The sequence below is a fragment of the Penicillium brevicompactum genome (genome assembly GCF_028827555.1).
Source record: "Penicillium brevicompactum strain IBT 35665 chromosome Unknown utg000003l_segment0_segment0, whole genome shotgun sequence".
In the NCBI taxonomy this organism is placed as follows: domain Eukaryota; kingdom Fungi; phylum Ascomycota; class Eurotiomycetes; order Eurotiales; family Aspergillaceae; genus Penicillium; species Penicillium brevicompactum.
The window spans coordinates 728215-753777 of record NW_026623206.1 but is presented as its reverse complement, the minus strand read 5'-3'; the positions used below and the strand labels follow the sequence as shown (position 1 = coordinate 753777).

The following is a 25563-nucleotide window of genomic DNA, read 5'->3' as shown; positions in this document are numbered from 1 at the left end:
GATCCGGCGGAATTCAAAACGCCTGAGACCGAAATCAGGCCGTGGCCAATATTGAAATTGGCAGAGTGCCAAGGCTTGGCTGGATAGAACCGCACATTTCTGTTTAAAAGAGAGCATATCCTCCCTCTCCCTCGGTGATTAGACATTTGCTCGTGATTGGAGGCAGGCATACCGCTCAACTTCGTAATGACTTCGTGCAGGTAGACCATACTCTGGCAATGAAGCCACCACGGAAACAAGAGAAATGCACGAAAGGGGGCGCAGTACGGAGTAACCAATAAGGGGCTGAAAGAATTGTGACAGAATGCACTGGCCAGGGACCAGTTACCACATTCTGCGACATGCACGCGCGATCTCTGAGTAGCGCAGCCAGAACAGAAGTGAAAGAGAATACGAAGAAACGAGGGAAACGGCGAGGCGATATACTCCGTACGCAAATGTTGATTGTACGTGGTCACCTCTACTGACCCCACAGCTATACGCGTATAGAATGGGTTGTGCAAATTCTTTCACGTCGGGATGAAGCCCCCCCTATCTCATTTGTTGGGACTTTGTACCATACTGACATTATACCCCATAGACCATTTTGATTTTCAATGGTCCCTGATAATCATGTTTGCGATCTACGTTCAGTTCGTGGCTCCAATAAAGACCGGATCAAACCCGAACAGCCAACGAAAGCTTCTCATTGGCTGTTTCATCAGGCGCTAAAATCGTAATCGTATTCCTTCGTCGATCCGGGCTAGTCTGTCCGTATAGATGCCAAAAGTCGGGTTCAATGATGTTTCTAGTGGAAAATGAGTGCCTAAAAGCGCATCAAAAATTGCGAGATTGTCCTACTATTGATTGAAGAGTTTTTTTGAGTTTGATGTCAATAGCATGCTGCCTTCAGGGCTGATATGGTGTCTCATAATTCATAATAGCCGACTGGTCTTCCAACAACAATCCTCGACCTCTCTTGTTTATCTGGAATCAATTGCTATTTCGCATTCGGGTTTCGCCAAGAAATGTCTAATCTTGCGGTTCAGTCATCAGAGCTTAATGATGATCAGCCGCCCAGATACTCCATGCTTGAGGCGGCCGGATGGCCCCCAGAAGAGCCCCACGTTCAAGGTATCGATCAACTTACTCTAAGAGGTCATCTCAATTCAGCGAATACTAAGATCTTCTAGATGATGGACGTATAAGACTGGATCTTGACTCCAAGCTTTGCCGGACTCTCACAAAGCTAATTCCGGCGCCGCGCGAGGAACCTGATCTTTCACATCCCCCCGGAAGTGGGGTTTGTGACATTCATTTGAATATTGTTATTCAAGTTGTCGGAAGCCGAGGTGATGTGCAACCATTTATTGCCTTGGGCAATGAGCTTCAATTGCACGGCCACCGCGTGCGTTTGGCCACCCATAACATATTCGAAGATTTTGTTGCCAAGTCTGGCCTGGAATTCTACCCTATTGGAGGAGACCCATCCGAGCTGATGGCATATATGGTGAAAAATCCCGGTTTGATCCCCCAAATGAAGACTTTGCGTGACGGGGAGATCCAGCGTAAAAGGGCAATGGTGGCGGAGATGTTGACGGGTTGCTGGGAATCCTGCATCAATGACGATCCGATCAGTGGCATCCCGTTTGTTGCCGATGCCATAATCGCCAACCCTCCGAGCTTTGCACATATTCACTGTGCGCAGGCTCTCTCGATTCCTTTGCATATGATGTTTACTATGCCCTGGACCAGCACCAAATCGTTTCCCCATCCATTGGCAAACTTGAAATATTCAAACACGGAACCGACAATTGCGAATTTTGTGTCATATGGCATTGTTGAGTGGATGACATGGCAAGGGTATGATTTTCTCCCTGGGAACGGATATCAGTCTGGGTACTGACATTGATAGTCTCGGCGATGTGATCAATGACTGGAGGGCGACTTTAGATCTGGAACCTATACCGGCGACCGAAGGCCCGTCTCTATGCGACACTCTTCGGATCCCTTTCACATACTGCTGGTCTCCGTCTTTGATGCCGAAGCCACTCGAATGGCCATCGCACATTGATGTCTGTGGGTTCTTCTTTCGCTCGCAACCAGACTACAAACCACCCCCGGATCTGGATGCTTTTCTTCGAAATGGAGTTCCGCCAGTGTATATCGGTTTTGGCAGTATTGTTATTGAAGATTCTGCTGGGATGACGGCGTTGATACTCCAGGCAATCAAGACGCTAGGTATTCGTGCAATAGTGTCTCGAGGCTGGAGCCGATTGGGCGAAGAATCCTCGAACGACCAGGTGTTCTATCTCGATGATTGTCCTCACGAATGGCTTTTCCAGCACGTTTCTGCTGTGGTCCATCACGGTGGTGCAGGAACCACGGCATGTGGATTGCTTTTCGGAAAGTCCACAGCCATCATACCATTCTTTGGGGAGTAAGTTCCACTTCGTTTTATCTGGTGCGACTGAGACATGCTGACTTCACTCAGTCAACTTTTCTGGGGCAATTTGATCGCCTCTCGCGGGCTTGGGCCGAAGCCTATTCCTCACAAATCCCTTACTGCGGAAAACTTAGCAGAGGCCATTCAATTCTGTCTTCAACCTTCAGCTCAGGCCGCAGCTCGAGATGTGGCTAGACAGATGCGGGATGAAACTGGAGTCAAGACCGCAGTGGCGTCTTTCCATCGCAATTTACCTTTGGATCGTATGCGATGTCATTTGTTGACATCAGAGCCAGCGGTGTGGAAATTGAAGAAGGCCTCAAAGCCAATGCACTTGTCTCGGCTTGCGGCGGAGGTACTTGTCGAGCACCACCGTTTGAAGTCAAGTGACCTGGAGCCGTAAGTGAAGTCCACAGCTTTGATCGACTCTTTCCTCTTTCCTCTTTCCTCTCAGCCTGCTTTTTTTTCTTTCTTTTTTTGATCTCGCTAACAGAAAAACAGTTATGCAAGCAATCCAATCTATATTCAAAATCGTCGATGGGATCCTGTCACAGGTACCACTTCCTCTCTCATTGGCACAAGCACCGATATAGTGAAAGCCACAGGCGATATTTTCCTCCTCCCATATCAAGAATTCCGTCGTCGTCCTCATAGCCCGTCGGCAGATGTCACTACTGAACCTTCGAGCGGTCGTGCTCCTAGCGTCTCCTCCTCGGTCGCCTCTTCGGTGGTCACTGCCAATAGTGAAAGAAATTCAAAAATGAAAACCACAGGTGTCGCTATGGCTTCTTCAACAAAGAGCTTGGGGAAAGTGATGGGCCACTTCTATAAAGGCATGCTTGTCGACATGCCTTTGGCTGTGAGTGAGGGGCTAAGAGCAGTCCCGCGATTGTATGGCGACGAAGTCAAAGATCATGGTGATGTTCGGGATTGGAAGTCTGGAACCACAGTTGCAGGTAAGAACTTCGCACATGGAATGACGGAAGGGTTCAGTGATCTATGGACCCAGCCCTACAAAGGTGGTCAGGAAGAAGGGGCCAGGGGTGTGATGAAGGGGTTAGCCAAGGGCACTCTTGGAGCTACCACCAAAGTCTCATCCGGTACGTTGACCTCTATCTTGATCAGCTCATGGTCAACTAACGCAGGAGAATGTTCTAGCTGCCTTGGGGTTGGTAGCGTACCCAGCCCACGGGATGATGAAAAGCCTATATACCGCAACGCATTCAAAGACTCGCAAAAAAATCATAGAAGCTCAAAAGAGAGCAGGGAAGTATACGGAAGAGCATACAGATAAGGGAAGAATTGGTCGCCAAGTTGTTCTCCGCAAATTTGAAGCGCAACAACGCATGGAAACCAGATCAAACATACAAGATCATCAGACTTAGGCGCCTCGGGTCGTCGGAAATTTGCGTCGATTTGTCGGCCTACAAGTGAATGCTACTACTGTTTTCAAAGTCAAACTTCTCGGCTTGATCTTACACACTACAAAGCTAGGGTACGCAGAAACATAATCCTCTTGATTTCAAGATTTCAATTCAATTACAGGGATCTAGAATTGCAGGCTGTCACGGAGGTTCGAGAGCGTAGCAGCATGTTTCAAGTAAGTAGTAGGGCAGGGGTTCTCAGTGAAGCGAAAACTAGTTACAATGAGTGTCCAAGACACATCTTTGCAATGCATCTGGAGAGGATCGTACCCATCACTCTCGGTGTCCGCATGATATCCGATGGCAACGACATCGTAGGCAAGTTCTAGCAGGGCAGCATGAACCGCGTCGCGGTTCACATGAGTGCTTTGAAGAACTTCGACTTGATCATCCAGCACTTTAACAAAGTCCAAGATGCGACGATGTTGACTAGCGATGTCTATATCTAACTCTAAGGTCATGTTTGCGAGTCTTTTAGGGGTGCCACAGATAAGGAGCAATAGAGGAAGATGAGTATGGATCAAAATTCGGTCAGAGCTGTGCGTCTGTTCTTTTGGAATGAGGGAAGTGAGAAGCAATTCAATGCGAGTGGTATCGAAGCCGATGATGGTTCGTCGAGAATATGCCACCTTCGAGGTCTTTATATCTATTTCTCCGCTCAACGACTGAGCCCATTCAATGGTTCCTTTGAAACAAGGACTGTGTCAATACCCTTTGAATTTCGATGGCCGGGGTCTGAAAGGGCTTGGTCACTCTCTTAGAAGGACTATATGTAGCACTTTGAAAAATCCGGTTTTTCTCCGTCAAAGAAACTGTTCTTGGTACCTTAGGCTGCTATATCGCCAACTTTGAAAGCGGCAAAAGATAACCAGAGAACGGATGAGTGTGTGAAAGGGCATGCTTCAGTATTCACTTAGTAGCGCGATTCTGGAGCCATATTTTCTGTCTAATGAGTATTGTTATTTGCCTCGATGGCATATTTGTGCGCCCATAATTGATGGTACGCTCTAATTGTATTTATTGTACAGACAAGACCAGCTCGTTCATAGCTATCACACAGCATGCAATCCTTAATGACCACTAAGTGACTGCCTACAAGGCACCATCTTCGAGACCCTCATCTGACTGAAGTTTGAGAGTCATTCCAAAAACACCGAGGGAGCCGCATGTTATAAACAATGGTCCCCAGATTGCAGGGACGTAGCGTCCTTGCAACAAATTCTGCCGGGTAGACATATACCGAGCAAAAGAATACCCAAATGACCAGATACTGATAGCCTGGCAAACGCGGCTAGCTGTGCGGTCGCTTGAGTTGCCAATCAGAAAAGGCGATCCTTGGTCTGTCCCTGAACGCGGCTTCTCGCTAGAGGAAGCGCTTTGCACTGATGGGCTCACAGCTTCCTCGCGGGATTTGCGATTGAAGATGTTGTCAATGATGTCGAGTCGGGCGAGGGCAAGAGACATAGCGGCGAAAGCTAGTCCCATTCGGTTCCAAGAAAGGAATGTCCGCTCATTAGCCTGGTGATCGCGCAATTGCGATCCATCATTGGCTACCGGCTTTGGCAACAAGCGACGGAAGAAGTGACGGCTCATGTCGAAAAAGATGAGGATTTGCGTAACCAGAAAAACGAGCGTGAGTATTGCTTATTGGGAGGTCATTCAAGGAGATCTGGCGGAGACGCGCAACTGGAGGCCACAGGATGCGCCTGATAGAAAACAGTCCCGAGGTCACGAAGTTCGGTTAGCTCAGTTGCGCAAGGATCTAACCTGCGAAGCCGCCCGAAGGCGGTGGGACACTTTATCTGGAGTGGACCGGACAAACCGATGATCCAAACTTGCCAAAGGATCGATCAATGCTGCAAGGGTAACTCGCCATTACTCGCAGCACGGGGTATTTCCACTTCCTTCTACGGCTCCATCGTCTCGGATAAAGGGCTTCGTCAAAGGCTGATATGCTTCAATAGTGCCATTAACCGAGCGATGTGTAGTTGAGATCGGCCCGGAACAAGCCTTTGCCATTCTGTTGCCGATTACCATATTCGGACTAGCGCTGAAATGACTAAAATTCTTGTCAGCTTTCCCACGTGGGGCCGCGAGTTCCGATTGGCCAATCTCAGGGGCTCTCAACATCTGTACCACATAGTTTAATAAACGCTGTTGATTTCCAAGCCTGACAAAATATTAGCGCTGAAAAAATCCTCATGTAAGTGGGGATACTTGCAAAAGTGAAGGATATGAAGCACCATCTCATGACAGTCACACCGTTGATTCCAAGGTTGTGCCGCCAACTTTTGCTCATTACCGGAGTGGTCTACTCTGTATGTGGCATATCTCCAGGATTGGTGTAGCATGCCTTTTTTTTCGTTTGCTCTCCAGCCCTGTCTATGAAGGATACAACATCCCGTGGGACCCACTGATGCTAGAAGAAGGTGTTCTAGAAAATCTGAAGGTGGATAACACTCCACACACCCGTATTTCCGCCTCGCATGTATTTCCGCCTCACATGTAGCCATGTATAAAGGATCGGAGCTTTCGCATCCGGACTAAGGCTGATATTCCACTCAGTTCTAATCTATCGTTGCCGGTTTCTTGGCAGGCATTATGAAGTTGTCCCACGCCGCAGCGGTTGTGGCTGCCATTGGCACCACCTCGGCCTCCTCCTTCCAAAACAGCACCTACGACTACATCATCGTCGGCGGTGGTCCCTCTGGTATAATCACTGCCGAGCGCGTCGCAGAAGCCGGAAAGAAGGTTCTTCTCATTGAACGCGGCTATGGCCCAACTGTCTCTACCGGCTCTAATGAAACCCTGGTGTGGAACAACACCCTCACCGGAATTGATGTTCCTGGTCTGTCCGGTGACATCGGAAGTCTCCCTCAATGGAATGAATACATTTGCACAGATACCGCTGGTCAAGCAGCCTGTGTGTTGGGTGGTGGTGTTACAGTGAACTATATGGTCTTCGTGCATCCCCCCGAGCGCGATTTCAATGACAAATGGCCTCTGGGATGGAAGTGGTCCGATGTGAAGTCGGCTGCTGGCCGTTTGTATGATCGGAATGCCGGCTCCACCTTGCCATCGCAGGATGGCAAGCTCTATGACCAGGGCTTGTATTCTACGATGAAGGGATTCTTCAGCAACCTGGGATGGAATTCGGTTGATATGAGCAAGCAGCCTAATGAGAAGTACCAGGTCTACAGCCATCCTGCGTGGAATATTGAGAACCAGAAGCGCGCTGGTCCTGTACGCACCTACCTACCTCTCGCCGAGAAACGTGACAACTTCCAGCTCAGTATGGGTACCAAGGTTCTCCGACTTTTGAGAACGGGTGGTCAGATTACCGGTGTCGAAGTGCAACTGCCGTCTAACGAGACGGAAATCATTACCTTGCCCCAGGACGGTCGTGTCATCCTCTCTGCGGGCGCTTTGTCCACTCCTCGCGTCCTCTGGAATTCAGGCATTGGTCGTAAGGAGCAAATCAAGGTTGCGCAGGAGAGCGGAGTCAGCCTCCCAGCTGAACAGGAATGGATCAACTTGCCCGTCGGTGAGGGTTTGAAGGATCACCCCATCTTCCCCTTCGTTGTGAAGACCAATGGTTCATTCAATGTTCCCGATTATGCCGCTATTGTGAATGGCTCAGACACCACTGATATCTCACTCTATGCCGAGGGAGATGGTTTATTGGCACAAGGCAAGCACCGCATGATTTTCTTCACGTCAAACGACGTGGACGGTCAGACTCGTTACTACCAGGGATCATGCGCTCCATCTGCCGAGAATACTGTGTCCATCACCGCTTATATGACCCACAGCGCAACCTCCTCCGGTGCCCTCGGTCTCGATGTTGACGGCAACACTATATTCCTCAAATCTCCTTATCTCAATACCATGGGCGATCAAGCTGCAGCACAGACTTTTGTGCAGGGCCTGATTGACGATGTGAACGCTGCCGGATGGGAGCTCGAGACCTACACCAATGCTTCTTCCATTATCGAGAACTACACCCAAGGTGTTCACTGGACCACCACCGCTAAGATCGGTACTGATGATGGACGCAAGATTGGTGGCTCATCCGTCGTCGATCTTGATACTAAGGTCTACGGCACCAACAACCTGGTATGTATCTGGTTGCTATTCCATCTCAGTTTCTTGTTTAGTTCCGTTTATCCCAATCTGCCGCTCTACGTTCAAGCATCTATCAATACTGACATTTCTTCGCTATAGTTCATTGTTGATGGAAGTATCCACCCCGACCTTCCTAGCGGCAACATCCAAGCCACTATCATGGTCGTGGCCGAGGCCGCCGTCGCCAAGATTCTTGCCTTGTAGGCACTAGCCTGCTCTGCAATCAGGCTCCAAGGCTTCTGGGAGTAGAAGGTTGAGGTTTTCGATCTCGGGAAATAGTGAATTCTAATTTTTGTATTTTTAGCATTTTGAAACTATAGATGATGGTTTAAGAAATAGTGTCCTAGGTGTGGTTTAACGCCCCTCTAAGCCATGCAATATAAGCTCAAGGGCTACCGTGAACATCGATATGTTGAATTTGATCCAATTATTTACTAGGATGTGTTGGCAGAAACTTCAGCAGGTATACGTTGGTCTTTCCAGTGTCCATGAGTGGGACGAAATGCCAAAGAAATGTCAATTTAAGACGACGATAGTTGCTTATACACAGGCGTAGTTATATATTCGCTTAATCTCATATTTCGATTGTTGACGGAAGAGAGCTGTCATCAACTTCGGGACCTTTTTTTAACTGTCTTTCTAACTGTCTTTTTGGCTGTCCATCCAAGGTTCCAACTACAGTAATTGTCAAATCATCATGATTGGTCGAGAAATGTAAGTCTTGGCTAAGCCATGAACAGAGAATTAGGGATTGGGGATCTTCCCCGGGTGCTTAGGCACACTTGAACGAATTTCTGAGGGTCTTGGGAGTCGCAGAATGCTGCATCATGACTATGGTGCAATGACGTCATATGACGCTTACTATCCCCGATAACAACCCTCTTCCCAGCCTCTACTAGGAATTTGATTAGCACAACAAGGGTTTCGTCCGAAGCTATGGAGTTATGTGTGTTGGATGTGGCTGTGTGAGCAGAGAATGAGACCTGGCCGAATCTGAAGGCAACTCCCCCGGGGCTTGCCCAAGGGTCCGGCTTTCTTGCTGGTCCATACTATGGCACATTCATGCTTGCATTGGGGGGCCTACGCTATTGGATACCAGTGATGTACTTTGGAAAGCTCGTCTTCTCCCTTCACTCTCCCAATTAATTTACCCACTTACTCTTCCAACACACCATCCCTCACCTGTATTCTCATATTTTTGTCCCTAGTACCCTAATCATGGCTCCCAGCGTTGCTATTGTCTTCGTAAGAACTTTCATATGTGATTTGAATTTACCAGGTCAAAGCTGACTCTCTTTCGCCCAACAGTACTCAATGTACGGCCACATCCAGAAGCTAGCCGAGGCAGAGCTGAAGGGAATTGAGTCCGCAGGTGGTCATGCAAAGATCTTCCAGTGCGTTCTCCTTTGCATTTCATCCCATAAGGCCTGCTTGCTAACAACATGACGAGGATTAACGAAACACTTTCGCAGGAAGTTCTCACCAAGATGCATGCCCCTGCGAAATCCCAATATCCCATCCTTGAACCCAATGACCTCCTAGAATACGATGCCGTTCTTTTCGGAATCCCTACTCGGTATGGTAACTTTCCAACTCAGTGGAAAACCTTCTGGGACAAGACTGGCGATATTTGGGGCTCTGGCGGATACTCAGGCAAGCACGCAGGTCTCTTCGTCTCTACTGGTACCCAGGGTGGTGGCCAGGAGTCGACACCCCTTGCCTCTATGAGCACTCTAGCCCAGTAAGTAATATGTCTGACTCAATTTGTGCCTCACCGCGCTGCTCCTTGGTATTGTGAACAGCTCGTGCTAACCCTATATAACCCAGCCATGGCTTTCTATATGTTCCTCTTGGATACAAGCATACATTCGGCCAGCTGAGCAACCTTGATGAGACCCGGGGTGGTAGCGCTTGGGGTGCCGGTACATTCGCTGTGAGTATTGACCCTGTGGTTCCCTACCGATGGTAGCTAAAGGTCCCTATAGGCAGGAGATGGATCCCGGCAACCTACTCCTCTTGAGCTCCAAGTTGCCGAAATTCAGGGTAGAACTTTCTTCGAGACTGTCTCGAAGGCCCACAAATCACTCCCGGGTAGCGACCAGTCGAAGCCCCAAACCTCTACCTCTGCTGAGGGGGCTGCAAAGCAAACCAGCCAGCCAGCTCAGACTGCTCAATCTTCCCAGCCCGATCAGCCTTCTCAGGGGCAACAAGCTACACAGGCTCCAAAAGAGAAGAGCGAGGGGCCGTGTGGACTGCCCAAAAAGTGCAGTATTGTATAATATCCTCTCTCCGTGTGAAGTCCCTCTCCCTAATGAGAATCTTGTCGGGGACTGGGAGCTTGAGTTTATATCTCGTGGATTCATTGTTCTTCACTTGTCATTACGATGATGATAGTTCTTTCAATACTGATCCGAACAAATGCGCCATTTTAAGAGCCTTGGATAGTTCGTTGTCACAGCAATATCGATCACTGGCACCAAATACGTGTTTGATAATAGCAGCATTCCAACGTAGCTCTGAGCAGACACGAGAAGTCGTGCGTTGCTCGTCAATTTGGGGAAGGAGGTTGAAGACGAGAAGGTGCAGTGGGTGGTCAACTGCCGAGTTCCCACGCAACACCTCACTCTGCTGCTTCAACTCGATTATCAACTATGTCGACGACTTCACCCCCTTCAATCATTGCTAATTTCCATTACGAACGTGAATCCATCCAGCACTGGCGCTACGAGAAGCTCGCCATCGCTGCAATCGTCATCCTCTCGATCTTGACATTCGCCGGGGCTGGTTACTTGCTGATCTGGTACTTCCTACGGCGGCAGGCTCGCCACCGTCATCAAGAAGTTCAAGAGCATGACATGTTCAGTCAATCGGCCGTGTCTCTAGCAGAGGATACAGGCAAGACCTTGGATGAGTTTCTCATGACCGATGTTCCACCCCAACGCACATCGATCATCTGCGGACGAGGACGCTCTCCTTCCATCACGATGGTGTTCGAAGAATCCTATCTTGATTCACCTCCTCATCCCTATTTGACAAGCTATGACACCTCGGTTTCGAGTTCAGTCACGACGCTGACCCCAGTCAACACCCTGACTCCAATCGCAACTACCGACTCCGGACCAAGTATTTCAACCTCAAGTATGGTGGTAGAAGCCAGTACCGGAGTGCGGTCTTCAAGCCCCACACCGAGGGCTTCCATATCGCTGGATCAGACTGTCCGCTCTTTTCGGGCAGGGGAAGGAACTTCTCCCGGCACACCCACTAGCTCGAATCTGAGCCCAACTTCGTCTCCTTCTATTTTCTCTCAAAACAAACCGCGGGACCTCGTCAGCCCTCTCTCCTCGCGAAGCTCCGGTGCCAATTTACCAATTCCGGGCCTTCGTCTCACTCGGTCTGATCCACAACCCTTCGGTAGGACTCATGCTTCTCAGCAAACACGTCGGGGCGTCATTGGTCCGCCGTTCATCGTGCCTTCGATACTGGTGGATATTTCCTCGGAGTTAAATCAGACTTCATCGTCATCCACTCGTACCCCGGGCTCATCACCCTTCCGACGTTCTTCTCCGGCTTAGCCATACATTGACACGCTTCTTTTTTCTGTGTTTGAATATCTGATAGAGCCGAGGTTATCGTTAGGGTTTCCTCATTTGTGTTGGTTTGGCATGCAGGATCTATTCTTGTCCATACATCTTGTCCATTCGATACTGCGTGGGTTGAGACTTTCTATGATGTTGTTCTACGTCTCTTTGATTCTATCCTTCTGTTTCATCCAATGAAAGGGTGTCCATCCCTGACCTATTTCGACTTTCTGTCAAAGAACCGGATATTACGCTGGCACTGCTACAGCGCCATCAATCCGATTATTTCGATCCATCATAATCATAGCACTCACAGGGGTGTACTTATAGCCCCTAAGTGTCGAAATACACCCTGACATAGGGTTAGCGCTGATATTCTTACGAGTAGATCTGTTTCAGTAGCTTGAATCGCTTCAAAGTAGTTATCAAGTCACAAGGTTAAGCGCGATCTAGGATAAATCAGTAATGTGTTTCGAAAAACTATTGAAAAAGATGTGAGCAATCCCGCCGCGCCGCTATTCCAGAACGCTCGATTAAACAGCAAATCCGAACACATGTTCGCCATGAAATGTACATCAAAAAAAGAAGACACAGACGTCTATCCAGCTATATCCTCGCTGTCATGAATTCATATCGCGGACACTGCGCAAACAACGCTCGAGGCCCTTGCCGCGCTCTTTCTCTCGTACAAGGGTATCCTTCACAAACGCCCGGATGGCGTCGCGGCCGACCTTTTCTCGCCAAGAGGTCCAGCCAGCGAGATCGCTGACAACGACATCCTTGTTCCATGTGACTTCCTTTGCCAAGCGGGAGGATTCGACTTCGCCGTCGCGGATCTTTTGCTCGAGATCGCGGACGGATCTCTGTCGAGATTCTTCGAAGCCTGGAAGATTGATGTTGAATTTGCGAGGGAGTGAGGAGGACAAGAGAGATGATCGAGAGCGGGCGATGTGGCGGTTTGTTGATGATAGAGAGGACATGAGGGAAAGTGGACGGGAGAGAGCTTCCAGTACTGCGGCGGTTGTGCTGTCCATGGAGGAAAGGGCAGCAAGATATTGGAGGAGAGGGGAGGAGTCAGAACGGGAAGTAGAAAGATAAGTTGCATAACGAGCGAAAGCCTCGATGTGTGAGAGTGGAAGTGCGTTGGTCGGTTGTCGAAGGGTGGCAAGTACTGAGGAGCAGATCATCACCGCGTCGGCGAGGTCAGACGTGCCGTTGTGGAATGCATGTCCTCTGCGGATGAGACTGCGGGTATTGACGTGCACTCCGCGCACCATCTCCTGGGCATGTGTTACAAATTGCTCTGTGTCGCGCATTCCTTCAATTGAAACCGGCGCGAATTCATCCGAGATGGTTTCAGAAAGAACAGCAGCCTTACGGTGGGAACGGTCAGCCATCAATTCAGGTTGCAACTCTGGAACTAGGAAGAATTCCCATAACATTTCGTGCGTTGCAAATGTCGGGTGGGTGAGAAGCGTCTTGAGGAAGCGATCAAGTCTCTCCTGGAGATCATGGAGCACCGACCGCGACGGCTTGGAGTGAATTTGGAACGGGTTGCGGAAATCCAAAAGAGACGGCATGTACGATGCCGGATGCTCCACAGCAAGACATTTGGCCAAGTGCTGGAAGTCGGCAAAGTTGCGTCGGCAAGTTGTCACAGTATAAGTTGTTGATCCGGGCCGTGACGATTCCATGGACTTTGAAGGAGGATAGGGTGCGCCAGATTTGAGGATGAATCGCACTGTTGCATCCTCGACAAAGAATGACCGCACAACCGTTGTGACACGACCGGAGGGATCACCAGAGGCCAATGGAGGGTGAGAAAGCAATATCAAATCGTCTATTCGATTTCGCACTTCATCGTCTTTGGCCAACTCCACTGCCGTCAATCCACGAGCTTCCTTCACATGTACATCAACTCGTGAGTCGAGGAAAAGAATGCGAACTTGGTCAACTCGCCCATACTTGCTCGCCATCATCAATGGTGTAAATCTCTTGTCGTTGGTAGCGTTCGGGTCACAGTCACTATCCTGGAGAATGCGCCGTGTGATTTCTGGATCACCAACGATATGTAGAAGTGTGTTTCCTTTCGCGTCAACATGATCATCCAGTTGGAGCGGCTTGTTGTCGCCTTGCGCACGCTGCGCTGCTGTCAAGGCAGCCTGCACCATAGGTTTGTATTCGGGGTGATCATATGATCTGCATAGCGCAAACAATGGTGTTTGTCCATGTTTGTCTCGCTGTCTCCAGGGGACGAGTGCGCCCAGTCTAGCCAGTAGAGATGGCGTGCTGAAGATATAATGGGCAACAGTGCGACCATGAACATCGGACTTGGTCAAATAAAATGCAATCACTTTGGCATCTGTTTTCGTAAATAAGAAGTCCAAGAGGATGTTGACAATGTCATTGTGTGCGAGCTGCACGGCGGCGTTCAGTAAAGTCGTCCCCTCGGCATTGGTATCTTGCAGAATTTCATCCAGGGGGTAATATTCTTCCAAGGTCAACAGATACTTCAAAGCGTCCGGTTGGCGACCCTCGACTGCCATCATCGGTATCGAGTGGCCAGCAGGGTCTTGAGTTTTAGTCAAGGTCTCAATTGAGCTATCGCCTTCAATTCCACTGGCCATCGAGTTCAGAGTTGTGGTTCTGGAGATGAATGAAATAGCGGATGATTCGGACAAGCTCCGGACATCCATCGAAACTTTCTTGGCTGGACGGTGAATCTCATGATGCGAACTACCATTCCAATTTTGAAATGGAAACACGTGTGATAGAGGCGGTGCGTCGAAGACTGCTTCATCTGATTGTGGATCACTACTAGTGAAGGAATTCTCCAGTGGGAGGTCGTCCGTATCATCAACTTCATCCGTTTGGAAGAAAACCGATTTCCGCTCTGGCTCTGGCGGAGTGATGTCGTCTATGGATTCGTGGTCTCCGTTCGGTTCCAATATGGACTTCATGTCCGATATCCTGCCTGCTTTTGTAGCTTGCCACAGGCGTCGGTTTCGGACACTTGCACGTCGGAGCCCTGCGGAGTCGGTGACAAGGTACATCAAAACAGCTTCGAAGGTACTGAGAGCATAGCCCATCTCGCCGCTGTCCACGTCGTCGATATAAATGAAGTGTTGCATGTACAATAACCGAGCTTGGAGATGGCGAATTTGAGATCTAATCACAACAACCAGCAGCAGTGATACCAAGACATCTGCGTTGATCGTAACAGATGAAGTACCTTTCTCGGAAGTTGGGCCATCGACTTGATCATAACTTCCGGGATATGATACAACCTTCACTGTCGCGAGAAGAGTGCTGAGCATATCATGTGGGCATCGCGCATCATTTATCTTTCGGAACTCTTCCACACCCCGCCCAAGTCGGCGAATCAATTCTCGCTTCCCTCCACGTCCGCCCTCGACAGAGATTCCCACTTGAGAGACATCTATACTTTCCATCTGCCTGATACGAGAGTCCAGCTCTGTGTCTTCTGGTTGGCGGAAAGCACAAAGGCGAGGGAAGAGCAGCGGTTCATGGACTTGCTCGGCAACATAACGTTCTATCAGCCGCTCAACCAATGGACCGGTGAGGTCTGTGGTAGCACCGAGCAGCGACAACTGCTGTTTGTCCACAAGGCGGAATAGGTCAATCGCAGCTGTCACAGCTGTCTCCAGACTTCGGCGCATTAGATCCTCGTCGTCTTCAAAGTATTCTTCGGAGTTGAAAGGAAGACGCCCTCTATTCCGCGACGACCAGCTTCGAATGGAAGATGTGTCATCCGTCCAAGACTCAGTACGAGACAACTGGTTTATGCGATCACTCCCAGATGCGGAGGGCGACCGTGAGGGAGGCGGGGGTAATGGCTTTCCCAGCTCCTTTCCGAACTCACGAAACAGCCTTTCCAAGCCCGGCTGCATCTGCCTGGCGATCATGGGGAAATTGGCGAGCAGCTCTCCAAAGGTCTTGATCTCTTGTTTGGGCGGGGTACCGATCGAACTTCCATTGCTGTAACTCTTGTTTGTGTTCGTTGGTTTAGCCACGTTGAACTCGGTCCCGGGGACCACGGCGGGAAATGACCCTCGCGGGGTCATATGTTCCGATGAGCGGGCGAGAGATATAGTAAATGAGCCATGGTCGCGACTCATTGGCAGAGGAGGAAGTGTAGTAGAGCGCGTCGGACAACAGCTGGGCTTGCGTGAGGGACTTGAACCCTGATAGATACCCATGGTCAGCACGGTCGTGTAAGCGCCGTTCCGGGGAGTTCCCTCTCACCTTTGTTGCTGTACACTGAATTCTCCTTAATAATCACGGTTCTTCCGTTGAAGGTCGTTACTTGCTTCGCCTTCCCTCGATTGTCCCGAACATTATTCTCCTCTTTAGAATTCGCTGAGCCGGTATGGATCGGGACGCGCAAAACATGGCTACCTAGGAACTCCTCTGATGCGACAAGGTCCGAATATAGGAGATTGGACTCCCTTTCGCGCGAACTGATGAGGGAGTCCGTCGTGGGGACTAGCAAGACCTGAGGGGCACACCAATTAGCTCGACCGGATGATCGGGTAGATTCACAACACGCACATGATTCTCGACCGGTACACACTGGCCCGGAACAGTGCTCCGGAAGAAGGCACGGAGGAAGGGATTTAGAGGGTGCATCCAAACGGTTTTGGACGGCCCAGTCGAAGAACTGCAGCAATCATCAAGCCGTTTCAGATCTCCGCAGGGGGATTTTGATCTTGCGGGGAAGCATCCAACGATGATTTCAGAGCGCGTCAATGATTAGTCCACAGAAAAAACAATGCTGGATCGCGAAAAAAAAAAACATCAAATGAGATACTGAGATGAAGCTGAGACGCATGTGTTCGAGAACGTGATCGACGAGTTGATGGACGCTATACCCCTTTGGGTAATGCATAGGATCTCCCGCATACTTCGCCTTTGCAACTCCACTTGTACTGCACTTCGTCTCTGGGGTACATTGATGATATATTTTGCTTGCTTTTGATCTGTGGTTGTTGGATTTGTCCGGTCATGATCATAGAAATCGGTCTGTCTCGTCACTGGAGCGAATTGTTTGTTTACAATGTGTGAGAATATCGGACCTCGGGAACCTTGGAATATATAGCGTGTCTCTCGGCAGTAGGCATTTGTTCAACATGGACTTTTTTTGGGGTAGAAGGGGAAAAGCGCCCAATACCAAATCAAGTAGCATGTTGACATCGAGAAAATAACCAAATCTGGAGTGAATGGGGTGACTGTATTAAGCTCATCCCTAGTACTGACGTTTAAAGCACCCTCTACGACCCTGTAATTCATCTGCACTGATCGCAAGGATGTTGCCAAATGCAGTTTCGAGGCTGGTACTCAAATAAAGCTCTGGTGATTCTGTCATGAGATTTCTAATATACAGAGAATAAACAGCGACAGACAGACATGCCACGTGAGATAGAAGCACAAGATGAAGGGTGCTGCCCGTGGGTTCTGGCAGCATGCAGCTCAGCACAGCTGTGCCGCAAATAAGCCACCAAGCAGCAAACCCTTGAGGTATTTTTTCGAAGAGAACAGGCGAAGGAGGAGATCGAAAACCACAAGCCAAATCAACCCAACCTACGCTCATGTCTGCTGCGAGTACCACCGAACTTGACTCGAGTGGAGTCAGTCACCCGCGTGACAAGTCCCCGAAGGTTTCGTCCTTCGTTACCCAGGAGAACCTTGACAAATGCGTCACGGCCCTTTCCAAACCCACGGAATACAATCTCCAGCCGCTCGATTTCCATGAGGAGGCCCTTGTCTTGAATCTGGGACATCACATGGGCAGATAATTGGTAGGCAGGGTCAAATCCGGAGCGACCAGCTTTGCGGAAACCAATTTGACCACATCCCATGGACATGAGAGGGTTGCCATTTGGTCGTGTCAGGGTGAGAATTGTGTTGTGCTTGTGGCAGTAGACGTGGAGGTGATGAGGAGGAGCTCGATCGGCGTAAGGGTTCCTGAGCATTTGAGCCTCAATTTGTTTGGACATTGTGTCGGATTCGGGGCCGCGAGCAGGTGAGCCTGAAGATGTACCCTGCATCATTTCTGTGATAGCAGAGAGCCCCGAGGGTTTATCGGAAGACGACGCCGGACCGCCACTCAGCATCTGCCGTTCGAGATCACTACCACGATCATTGCGGCGAGCAGCTTGGTGGGAGCTTGAGATCGAAAAAGGGCGTGTGATGTTCAAGGAGGCAATTCGAGGTTGAGACTGGCGACATACCGACGGCAATGCCTTGGTGAGCGCGCTCATCGAAAAGGAGCTCATCGCGAAGAGGCGGATGTGCAGCAATCTGGGCAGAAGAGGGAACGAGGACGAAGATATGAAAGGTAATAAGTGCGTGCAATTGAACACGACACAGATCCTGTAGAGTGTCGCGTTGAACGATGGCGGGTGCAGAGCCGTTGTCGGACCGAAGGGAAATGCTGGAAGTTTTTCGAAGTCTTGGCGCCTGCACTTTTTCCCTTCCCCGATCTTTTGCCTCTCATCACCTCTTCATATCGCGTCCAGGCTGGGCTGGAATCCCCGTCTTTTTTTCTTATCTTCCCCCTTTCATCAACATTAATAACTCTCATCTCGGATTCATCTCTGCCAACGTTCTTCATGATTCCGACAAAGATGTCTGCGGCACGAGCCGCTTCCCTGCGGTCTCAAGCACCGACTCTCAGAGCATCATCCCAACGGCTGTCTACTAGGACTGCTCAATACTCATCTGTCTCTGCGCAAAAGCTCGCATTTTCCAACAGCAACCGAGCGGTTCTTCAATCCTCTTCCACTTCGGCCTTCAAAGCTGTGTCGCCGTTTGCCGCTCTCCCTTTGACCCGTTCTTTCCACGTCGCAACATCCCTCTGGCAGCAACAGCAGCAGCAAAAGCAACAGGAGGAAAAGAAAGAAGAAGAGCCCAAGTCTGACTCACAGGGTGAAGAATCCAAGGAAGAAGGCAAGGAAAAGAAGGAAGAGAAGGCTCCGCCCCCACCTCACGGAGACAAGTCTCCCTGGCAGGTATTCCGTGAGACCTTGCAGACCGAGTTCAAGGCCTCTAAGGAATGGGAGGAATCAACCAAGGCACTGGCATCCTCCGCCCATCAATTCTCTGAGAACGAGAACGTGAGACGTGCGCGCGCCGCTTACGAGGCTGCCTCAACCGCAACAACCTCCAGAACATCCACCGCCTTTAAGACAACTGGTCAGGTCATCGGCAAGGGAGCTGCTTGGACGTGGAACACCGGTGTCGTGAAGGGTGTCCGCAAGGGTGTTAACGCAACCGGAGAGGGACTCGAGAAGGCCACGAGGCCTGTTCGAGAGACTGAAGCGTACAAGAGTGTGAAGGATGCCATTGATGATGGCAGCAGCTCCCGCTACGGTGGCTGGGTTGAGAAGGAGGAGCGTCGCCAGGCGCGCGAACGCCGCGAGGAGCTCGATCGCAAGGCTGGAAAGACTCATTTCGTCGAGGAAAGAGTTGAGAACCCCGAGTAAGTTGCGCCACAGAACTACTATGTTTGGCAAGTATCTGACCAAGTAACTCTATAGTGCCGGTACCAATGTCACTGTCCACAAAGATGCCGCCTGGAAGGACTCTTGGCGAGACTTCAAGGACTCCAATCCCATGATGCAGAGACTCTTCTCCATGAAGGAAACATACAACGAGTCCGAGAACCCGCTCATCAGCACAGCCCGCAGTATCTCTGATAAGATTGGAGGCTTCTTTGCCGAGAACGAGACCGCTCAGGTCATCAAGAAGTTCCGGGAGATTGATCCCAACTTCCAGATGGAACCTTTCCTGCGGGAAATGCGTGACTACATGCTGCCCGAAGTCCTCGACGCCTATGTGAAGGGAGATGTCGAGACCTTGAAGCTCTGGCTCTCCGATGCTCAATACCACGTCTATGCTGCTCTTGCCCAGCAATACACCACAGCCGGTCTCAAATCAGATGGCCGGATTCTGGATATCCGTGGTGTTGATATTTCACACGCCCGTATCTTAGACCCTGGTGACATCCCCGTGTTTGTCGTTACCTGCCGCACCCAGGAGATTCACGTTTACCGTAAGGCCAAGACTGGCGAGCTTGCCGCCGGTACGGACGACAAGGTGCAACTGGTCACTTACGCCATTGGATTGACCCGTATCCCTGAAGAAGTCAACAATCCCGAAACCCGTGGATGGAGATTGATCGAGTTGCAGAAGGCTGCTCGCGATTACATCTAAGCGCATCACCTGTTTCATCTACATCACCTCTTCACCTCTTCGCATTCTGTCGCCGATCTTATGGGACTTTCGGCTCTTTGCATCTTGACCCCTACCTATTCCAATTGTACCATATGACTGTTTGATATCAAGCCAGGTGAGCCTGGCACCTGTTTACGGTTTTGCCTTTTCCAGTGACCGCCAACTCGTGGCTTCGCTGGTTAATCAGATTTTCTTTTTTCTTTCATGTATTAATGCTTCCTTCGGTCTGATATCCAACTGCACGGGTTGTGACACTTCTTTGGTGTTTCTTTCTTAGCTGAGAACATGCTTCGGATTCGATCTGGTGGCAGTTCTTTGGATTCTGAGGTGTTCGGTTGGCGTCCTAGTGCATTGTTTCAACTCTCCCCTCGCCACCGTGTATACTTGAGTGCTTTGTCGGGCTGTTCATCTCGGGCTTTTCCGTGAGGTTGAAGCCCAGAAAGTTTTCCTCAAATCGGAAATTCTGGAAAACATGTAAATATACCAAAACAGATTCTTGACTTGAGTTTTGAGTGCCTTAAAATCATGTAGCAAAGGAGACATTCAAATGCTTGAATATCGAAACTAAAGTCCACGAGATATTTTACTACTGTGTTGGTCCACTAGGTAAAGAGAGATGGAAAAAAAGGTGTTTTTCTAACACCCCAAAACACGAGGTTGCTACATGGTATATCAGATTGTGCCTTTCATAACGTCAATCTCAAGGAGTCAGCAATTTATTTGGGGTTTTGACCAGCACCGCCGCCGCCGCCCATCATGTTGCGAGCCCTGCGTGAAACATCATTAGCTTTGAAGAATCAAGATATCATTTATAATCCAACTTACATATCGGCAAGGTTGGGGTCGCTCATCAAGCTGGACATGTCGGGCATACCACCGCCTTGACCGAAGTTCTCGGCCATCTGGCGCAGACGAGGGTTGCTCATCAGGTTGCCAAGCATATCGGGATTGCTCATCAAGTTCTGTGCCATGCTGGAGAACATGGGGTTGTTCATCATAGAGCTAAGGTCGGGCATGCCACCAGCGCCGCCACCGCCGCCGCCGAACATGCCAGCCAATGAAGACAAGTCGGGCATGCCACCAGCACCACCGCGGGAGGCACCGGGAGCAGTGTCGAGCTCCTCAGATGGGGGCTCGCTGGTGCGAGTGGCCTCCTCCAACTTGCGGCTTGAGGTCTCCAAGCCACGCTTCATGGCCTCACTGCCACCGTTGCCCTCTGCTTCAATTCCCTTCTCATAAGCCTCCTTGGCGGCATGGTAGTCTCCCATGTCGAAGCGAGCGAGTCCGAGACGGCTCCAAGCCTTGGAGTACTTGGGGTCCGCCGCGGCAGCGAGCTCCGCATCCTCAGCGGCCTTCTCATGCTGGCTTGAAGCGGAGTAGGCAGCAGCGCGGTTAGAAAGGTAGATGGGGTTGGCGGGGGCGATCTCGAGAGCCTTGGTGTATTGCTGGATAGCACCAGCGTAATCCTTCTTGGACATGAGAGCATTTCCTTCAGACTTCAACTTATCGGATTCCGGAGTGGGCACACCGGCCTTGGGGGCCTCCTGTTGGGATGGCTGAGCTGCGCCGGTGGATTGCGGGGCGGACTTGCCACGCAGCTTCTCATAGACGCTGTAGATTCCAGCCAGTGACTGTCCACCCACGGCATCCTTCACAGCAGCCTCATCAGTAGGGTCAACCTTGAAGGTATCGGCGATACAGGACTGGGCGATTTCGATCGACTCGGCATCGTCGGCGGTGAGGGTGCCGTCTTTCAGGCTGGAGCCCAGGAAATCAATGACGGCCAAAGCCAAACGCTTGTTGCTTTCGGAGGGAGCCTAAACATGAAATTAGTCACTGCTCAGCAATTGCATCCAGCAATCTTACCATATTTGATCAATAGCTTTTGTGAAATGGATAATCAAACACTCAGGAGAGAAGAAAAAACAAGGCAATGCGGGGGGAAGAGCTCTACTCCACGTGATCGCGGCTTATCGGCCTCCCCGGTGTTTGTTGGAACTTCTAGTTCCTCCGTATTTGTTGTGTTGTGTTAGTGACGAGGGCCTCTTGTGGCTAATTCGAGATTTATCGGCTGGGGATGACTCCATGTGAGCTTCATTCTTAATTGCAACCCCCCTGAATCGACCCGAGCCATGTACTGGCCCCATGGAGTTCCCCGGGTCTATGCGGTCAATGGGCCCGATATTGCCTACGTCTCCTCCGACCAGGATCGCGATATACCTGATACCCCTCCAATAAATGACGCGGAATCATTGAACACACGAGACGACGAAGGCCAGAATGATATCCAGCATGGCCAAGATACCAAGAGCCATGAGTCGCGAACCGAGCGGTCCCCTGATACGAGCAAACCTAAGTGGGAGAATGAAGCCATCAAGAGTGTTTGTGTCTCGCGCTCTGGCCAGATGTTTGCTACAATTTCCGAGTCATCAATTGTTCTCTGGCAGACTAGGGTAGGTTGGGCGCGATCTGTGGTAGCTTGCGAGGAAGACCTACAGCTTTGCTAAAATATTCAACAGCCTACCGCAGTTGTAACAGCTATAGCTCGATCTCAGTTCTCCTTGAACACCTACGGCCCAAATGTATCACTTCTCATGCACCCCGACTCAACAATACTGGTTGTACAGACCCTGAATGGCTATTTGCTCACGTACTCCGTGGCATCTGACCCAGCGACGCGAGTCTATCAGCAGCGATATGACCATTCTACACACCATCGCCGTCAACAGGTGGCCAAATTCTCGGCAGCGGAGGAGGCCAACGTGGTTGATGATATCACGATACGTTTCCGAATGGCAATCAAGATTGAGTCTGGGATCGTCAAAGCGCTGGCGCTGGATCAGGAACTTGTAGTCGCCACCTTGAAGCCCCCAGCTATCCAATGCATCCGGTGGACAGCCGAGGAAGGAAAGACCCAGACCACATCAGAGCTTTTGAGTCGCATTCTTGCGGTTCCCAAGAAAGTCACCATTGAGAACATGGTGTACGATCGCGCAATGAACCTTCTCATCTGGATCACTAGCAGTGGTCAGGCATACGCTGTGCAGCGAGACTCGGGCACACACCAGGATCCCGAAACCGCCCAGAAGCCATTTCACGGACATTGTTTCCATGATCCGAAGACTGATGGTGAGAATGCCGTAAAGGTAGCAGTGAATGCACGGTTCTCCCTATTGTCCGTGAGTTGCTCCAATGGCGATGTCTTGGTATACACAGCGAAAGACTACATGGGAAATATTCCTTTTTCACATAAGCTTCATCTGCCGGCCTCGCCAACGACAACAGGTGCTTTGACTTTCATGAGCTATTCTCCCGATGGATATTGCCTTTTTGCTGGTTTCGAAAATGGCTGGACTACATGGAGTGTCTTTGGCAAGCCCGGAGGAAACAGCTTCTCGGCAGACCCTGCGCTCGCGACGACCAATGCTGAAGATTGGCTGACTGGTGTTTCCAACGGATGCTGGATCGGCGGCGGATCAGACATAATTTTGACGGGACAGAACGACCGTCGCCTCTGGGTATTGGAGACGGCCCGCAGCGCTTTGACTGGTTGTTTTTCGTCTGCAAACCTGGCTCGCGGGCTGCTCCAGACTGGGACCGAATTCATCCTGTACCGTGGCCATGATCTTCCGGATCTCATGACAATATCAGGAAAAGATTCATTGTGGCATCATGCCCAATATCCCCCAGCATATCTACATTCCCAGTGGCCCATTCGGTCCTGTGTGGTATCACAAGACGGACGGTATGTTGCGATCGCAGGCCGGCGTGGTCTCGCGCATTATAGCATCAACAGTGGCCGCTGGAAGGTCTTTGAAGACTCTAAGGCCGAGAATTCGTTTGCCGTGCGAGGAGGCATGTGCTGGTATGGCCATATACTGATTGCAGCTGTTGAAAGCGATGGGTCCTATGAGGTAGGCAGTCTGTACGGGCTTTCATCTCAACACCTACTGACTTGAAATGCAGGTGCGCCTCTATTCGCGCGAAGCCTCTCTTGGGAACAATAATTCCATCATGTTCACAGAATATCTTCCTTCGCCGGTGGTGTTCATTGGGCCTTCTGGAGAGGATTCTCTCTTGGTCTATACTTACGACAACATCCTCTACCATTATATCATCAACTCCACGCAGCCTCAGATCACTCTTGTCCCTGTTGGACAGATTGCTTTCAATGGCATTGTTCGGGCGCCCACTCGTGTTCGGTCAATCAGCTGGGTCTTGCCAGAAGAGCAGATGCGTAAGTCTCCCTTTCTCACTTTGCGAACGATTCGTCGAAACATTGCTAACAGCCAAAAGGAAATGGTGATCCATCTCAAGACGTGAAAGTTGCGTCCGTGCTTCTTCTCGTCGACGGAAACCTAGTTCTATTACAGCCCACAGTTTCAGAGGCGGGTGATCTCAAATATGACATGCGCGTTATCTCCCATGAAGTGGAGTATTACATCCTGATGCGAGACCAGCTGTCCTTCAACTTTTCTCCTCAGGTCGACGATGCTCTTCCAGCTAGCCCTTCGGCTGATATGGCATTGGAACCATCCCACAACAGCCTGTCTCTCAGTGACTCCCTTTGGATGTTCCGAGGCCAAGACTTACTCGCCTGGAACGACGTCGAAGACGTTTTGCGAGAAGGGACGGTGCCGGCACCGCTCAATATACCCTTGGATTTCTACCCACTTTCTGTCTTGTTGAACAAAGGCATCGTGCTAGGTGTTGAATCAGAAATGATGCAACGGCGCGATGTCACATTCACTGTTCTGAAATTCGCGATTCGGGCAAGTCACCCTCTCCGATGAAGCTTGTTTCATGCTAACATGTGTATTAGACACATCTTTTCCTCCCTTATTTTCTCCAATATGGTCTGACCAACGTTGGAACGCCTGCGGCACTCGCTCTGTGTCGCCACTTCTCCCACCTATCTTACTTTGCCCATGGTCTAGAAATCCTGCTACATCACGTCCTAGACGACGAGGTAGACAATGAGAGCCGGGCAAATAAGAGTGAAAATCCTCAAGACCGGGCACAACCAATTCTACCAACTGTGATTGGTTTCCTCCAAGCCTCACTCCCGGCAAGGGAGTATTTAGACATTGTTGTGCAATGTACGCGGAAGACAGAGTTGCGATCATGGCGCACACTATTCGCCTATCTCCCTCCCCCAAAGACCTCTTCGAGCAAGCCTTGAGACTTGATGCGCTTAAGACAGCAGTCGGATACCTGCTTGTACTCCAAGCCTTCGAAGACGAAGAACAGGAACACGATGGCCGCATAGAAGAGTACGTCGTCCGTCTGATTGCTTTAGCCTCCCAAAAAGGTGACTGGGAACTCTGTGCTGAGCTTGCACGTTTTCTCATTGCTCTGGACGCGTCGGGTGAGATGCTGCAGCGTGCAATCGCCCGAGTAGGCCTACGATCAAATCCAGGGTCCTCTACGAAAGGATCCCTCAATGCCCCGACGGGCCGATTCGGTGCTGCTGGATTCCAGGGCTTGGGACTCAATCTCCCGATGAGATCTCCGTCGTGGTCGTCCCTTTCTCCAACCTCAACTCTCTCGCCTCTTCCAACTACGCGGGAGGGTGAAGTGTCGGATGATAATTCTTACTCGGCAGAAGACTTAGATAATTGAAAAAATTTCTCCACAAATACAGACGAAATTTACAGTGGTTAACTTTCTTGTGCTCGCGTCAATCGGGTTCCTCAATCGGGTTCTAAGGCTCTCATACTGAGTACCTAGAGGCTTCACTTCTGACTTTACTATC

General features: G+C 50.3%; 10 protein-coding genes across 10 annotated transcripts; 6 read left to right on the top strand and 4 right to left on the bottom strand.

Moving 5' to 3' along the window:
* Positions 1 to 1007: 1007 nt before the first annotated feature.
* N7506_004161 (glycosyltransferase) lies at positions 1008 to 3810 on the top strand (the record flags this gene model as incomplete). Its single annotated transcript, XM_056953456.1, has 6 exons — positions 1008 to 1113; positions 1173 to 1842; positions 1895 to 2419; positions 2474 to 2824; positions 2927 to 3525; positions 3584 to 3810. 6 exons carry the CDS (start codon positions 1008 to 1010, stop codon positions 3808 to 3810), a joined length of 2478 nt encoding a protein of 825 aa, XP_056812345.1.
* A 164-nt stretch (positions 3811 to 3974) lies between these two features.
* On the bottom strand, positions 3975 to 4310 carry N7506_004160 (uncharacterized protein; the record flags this gene model as incomplete). The annotated part of the gene is made up of 1 exon (XM_056953455.1): positions 3975 to 4310. One exon carries the CDS (start codon positions 4308 to 4310, stop codon positions 3975 to 3977), a length of 336 nt encoding a protein of 111 aa, XP_056812344.1.
* Positions 4311 to 4941: 631 nt separating this feature from the next.
* On the bottom strand, positions 4942 to 5442 carry N7506_004159 (uncharacterized protein; the record flags this gene model as incomplete). The annotated part of the gene is made up of 1 exon (XM_056953454.1): positions 4942 to 5442. One exon carries the CDS (start codon positions 5440 to 5442, stop codon positions 4942 to 4944), a length of 501 nt encoding a protein of 166 aa, XP_056812343.1.
* Positions 5443 to 6450: 1008 nt separating this feature from the next.
* Positions 6451 to 8178, top strand: N7506_004158 (cellobiose dehydrogenase; the record flags this gene model as incomplete). Its single annotated transcript, XM_056953453.1, has 2 exons — positions 6451 to 7965; positions 8074 to 8178. 2 exons carry the CDS (start codon positions 6451 to 6453, stop codon positions 8176 to 8178), a joined length of 1620 nt encoding a protein of 539 aa, XP_056812342.1.
* A 1014-nt stretch (positions 8179 to 9192) lies between these two features.
* On the top strand, positions 9193 to 10253 carry N7506_004157 (NADH-quinone oxidoreductase; the record flags this gene model as incomplete). The annotated part of the gene is made up of 5 exons (XM_056953452.1): positions 9193 to 9219; positions 9283 to 9368; positions 9425 to 9715; positions 9802 to 9907; positions 9960 to 10253. 5 exons carry the CDS (start codon positions 9193 to 9195, stop codon positions 10251 to 10253), a joined length of 804 nt encoding a protein of 267 aa, XP_056812341.1.
* A 372-nt stretch (positions 10254 to 10625) lies between these two features.
* On the top strand, positions 10626 to 11546 carry N7506_004156 (uncharacterized protein; the record flags this gene model as incomplete). The annotated part of the gene is made up of 1 exon (XM_056953451.1): positions 10626 to 11546. The coding sequence occupies one exon, from the start codon at positions 10626 to 10628 to the stop codon at positions 11544 to 11546; it is 921 nt and encodes a 306-aa protein (XP_056812340.1).
* A 626-nt stretch (positions 11547 to 12172) lies between these two features.
* Positions 12173 to 17848, bottom strand: N7506_004155 (putative VPS9 domain protein; the record flags this gene model as incomplete). The annotated part of the gene is made up of 4 exons (XM_056953450.1): positions 12173 to 15757; positions 15835 to 16068; positions 16125 to 16261; positions 17158 to 17848. 4 exons carry the CDS (start codon positions 17846 to 17848, stop codon positions 12173 to 12175), a joined length of 4647 nt encoding a protein of 1548 aa, XP_056812339.1.
* A 336-nt stretch (positions 17849 to 18184) lies between these two features.
* On the top strand, positions 18185 to 19787 carry tim44 (protein translocase subunit TIM44; the record flags this gene model as incomplete). Its single annotated transcript, XM_056953449.1, has 2 exons — positions 18185 to 19053; positions 19112 to 19787. The coding sequence occupies 2 exons, from the start codon at positions 18185 to 18187 to the stop codon at positions 19785 to 19787; spliced, it is 1545 nt and encodes a 514-aa protein (XP_056812338.1).
* A 737-nt stretch (positions 19788 to 20524) lies between these two features.
* Positions 20525 to 21677, bottom strand: N7506_004153 (uncharacterized protein; the record flags this gene model as incomplete). Its single annotated transcript, XM_056953448.1, has 3 exons — positions 20525 to 20576; positions 20634 to 21625; positions 21675 to 21677. 3 exons carry the CDS (start codon positions 21675 to 21677, stop codon positions 20525 to 20527), a joined length of 1047 nt encoding a protein of 348 aa, XP_056812337.1.
* Positions 21678 to 21940: 263 nt separating this feature from the next.
* Positions 21941 to 25430, top strand: N7506_004152 (RIC1 family protein; the record flags this gene model as incomplete). The annotated part of the gene is given in 6 exon segments (XM_056953447.1): positions 21941 to 22261; positions 22328 to 23722; positions 23775 to 24045; positions 24105 to 24559; positions 24631 to 24907; positions 24919 to 25430. 6 exon segments carry the CDS (start codon positions 21941 to 21943, stop codon positions 25428 to 25430), a joined length of 3231 nt encoding a protein of 1076 aa, XP_056812336.1.
* Between the last annotated feature and the right edge of the window lie 133 nt (positions 25431 to 25563).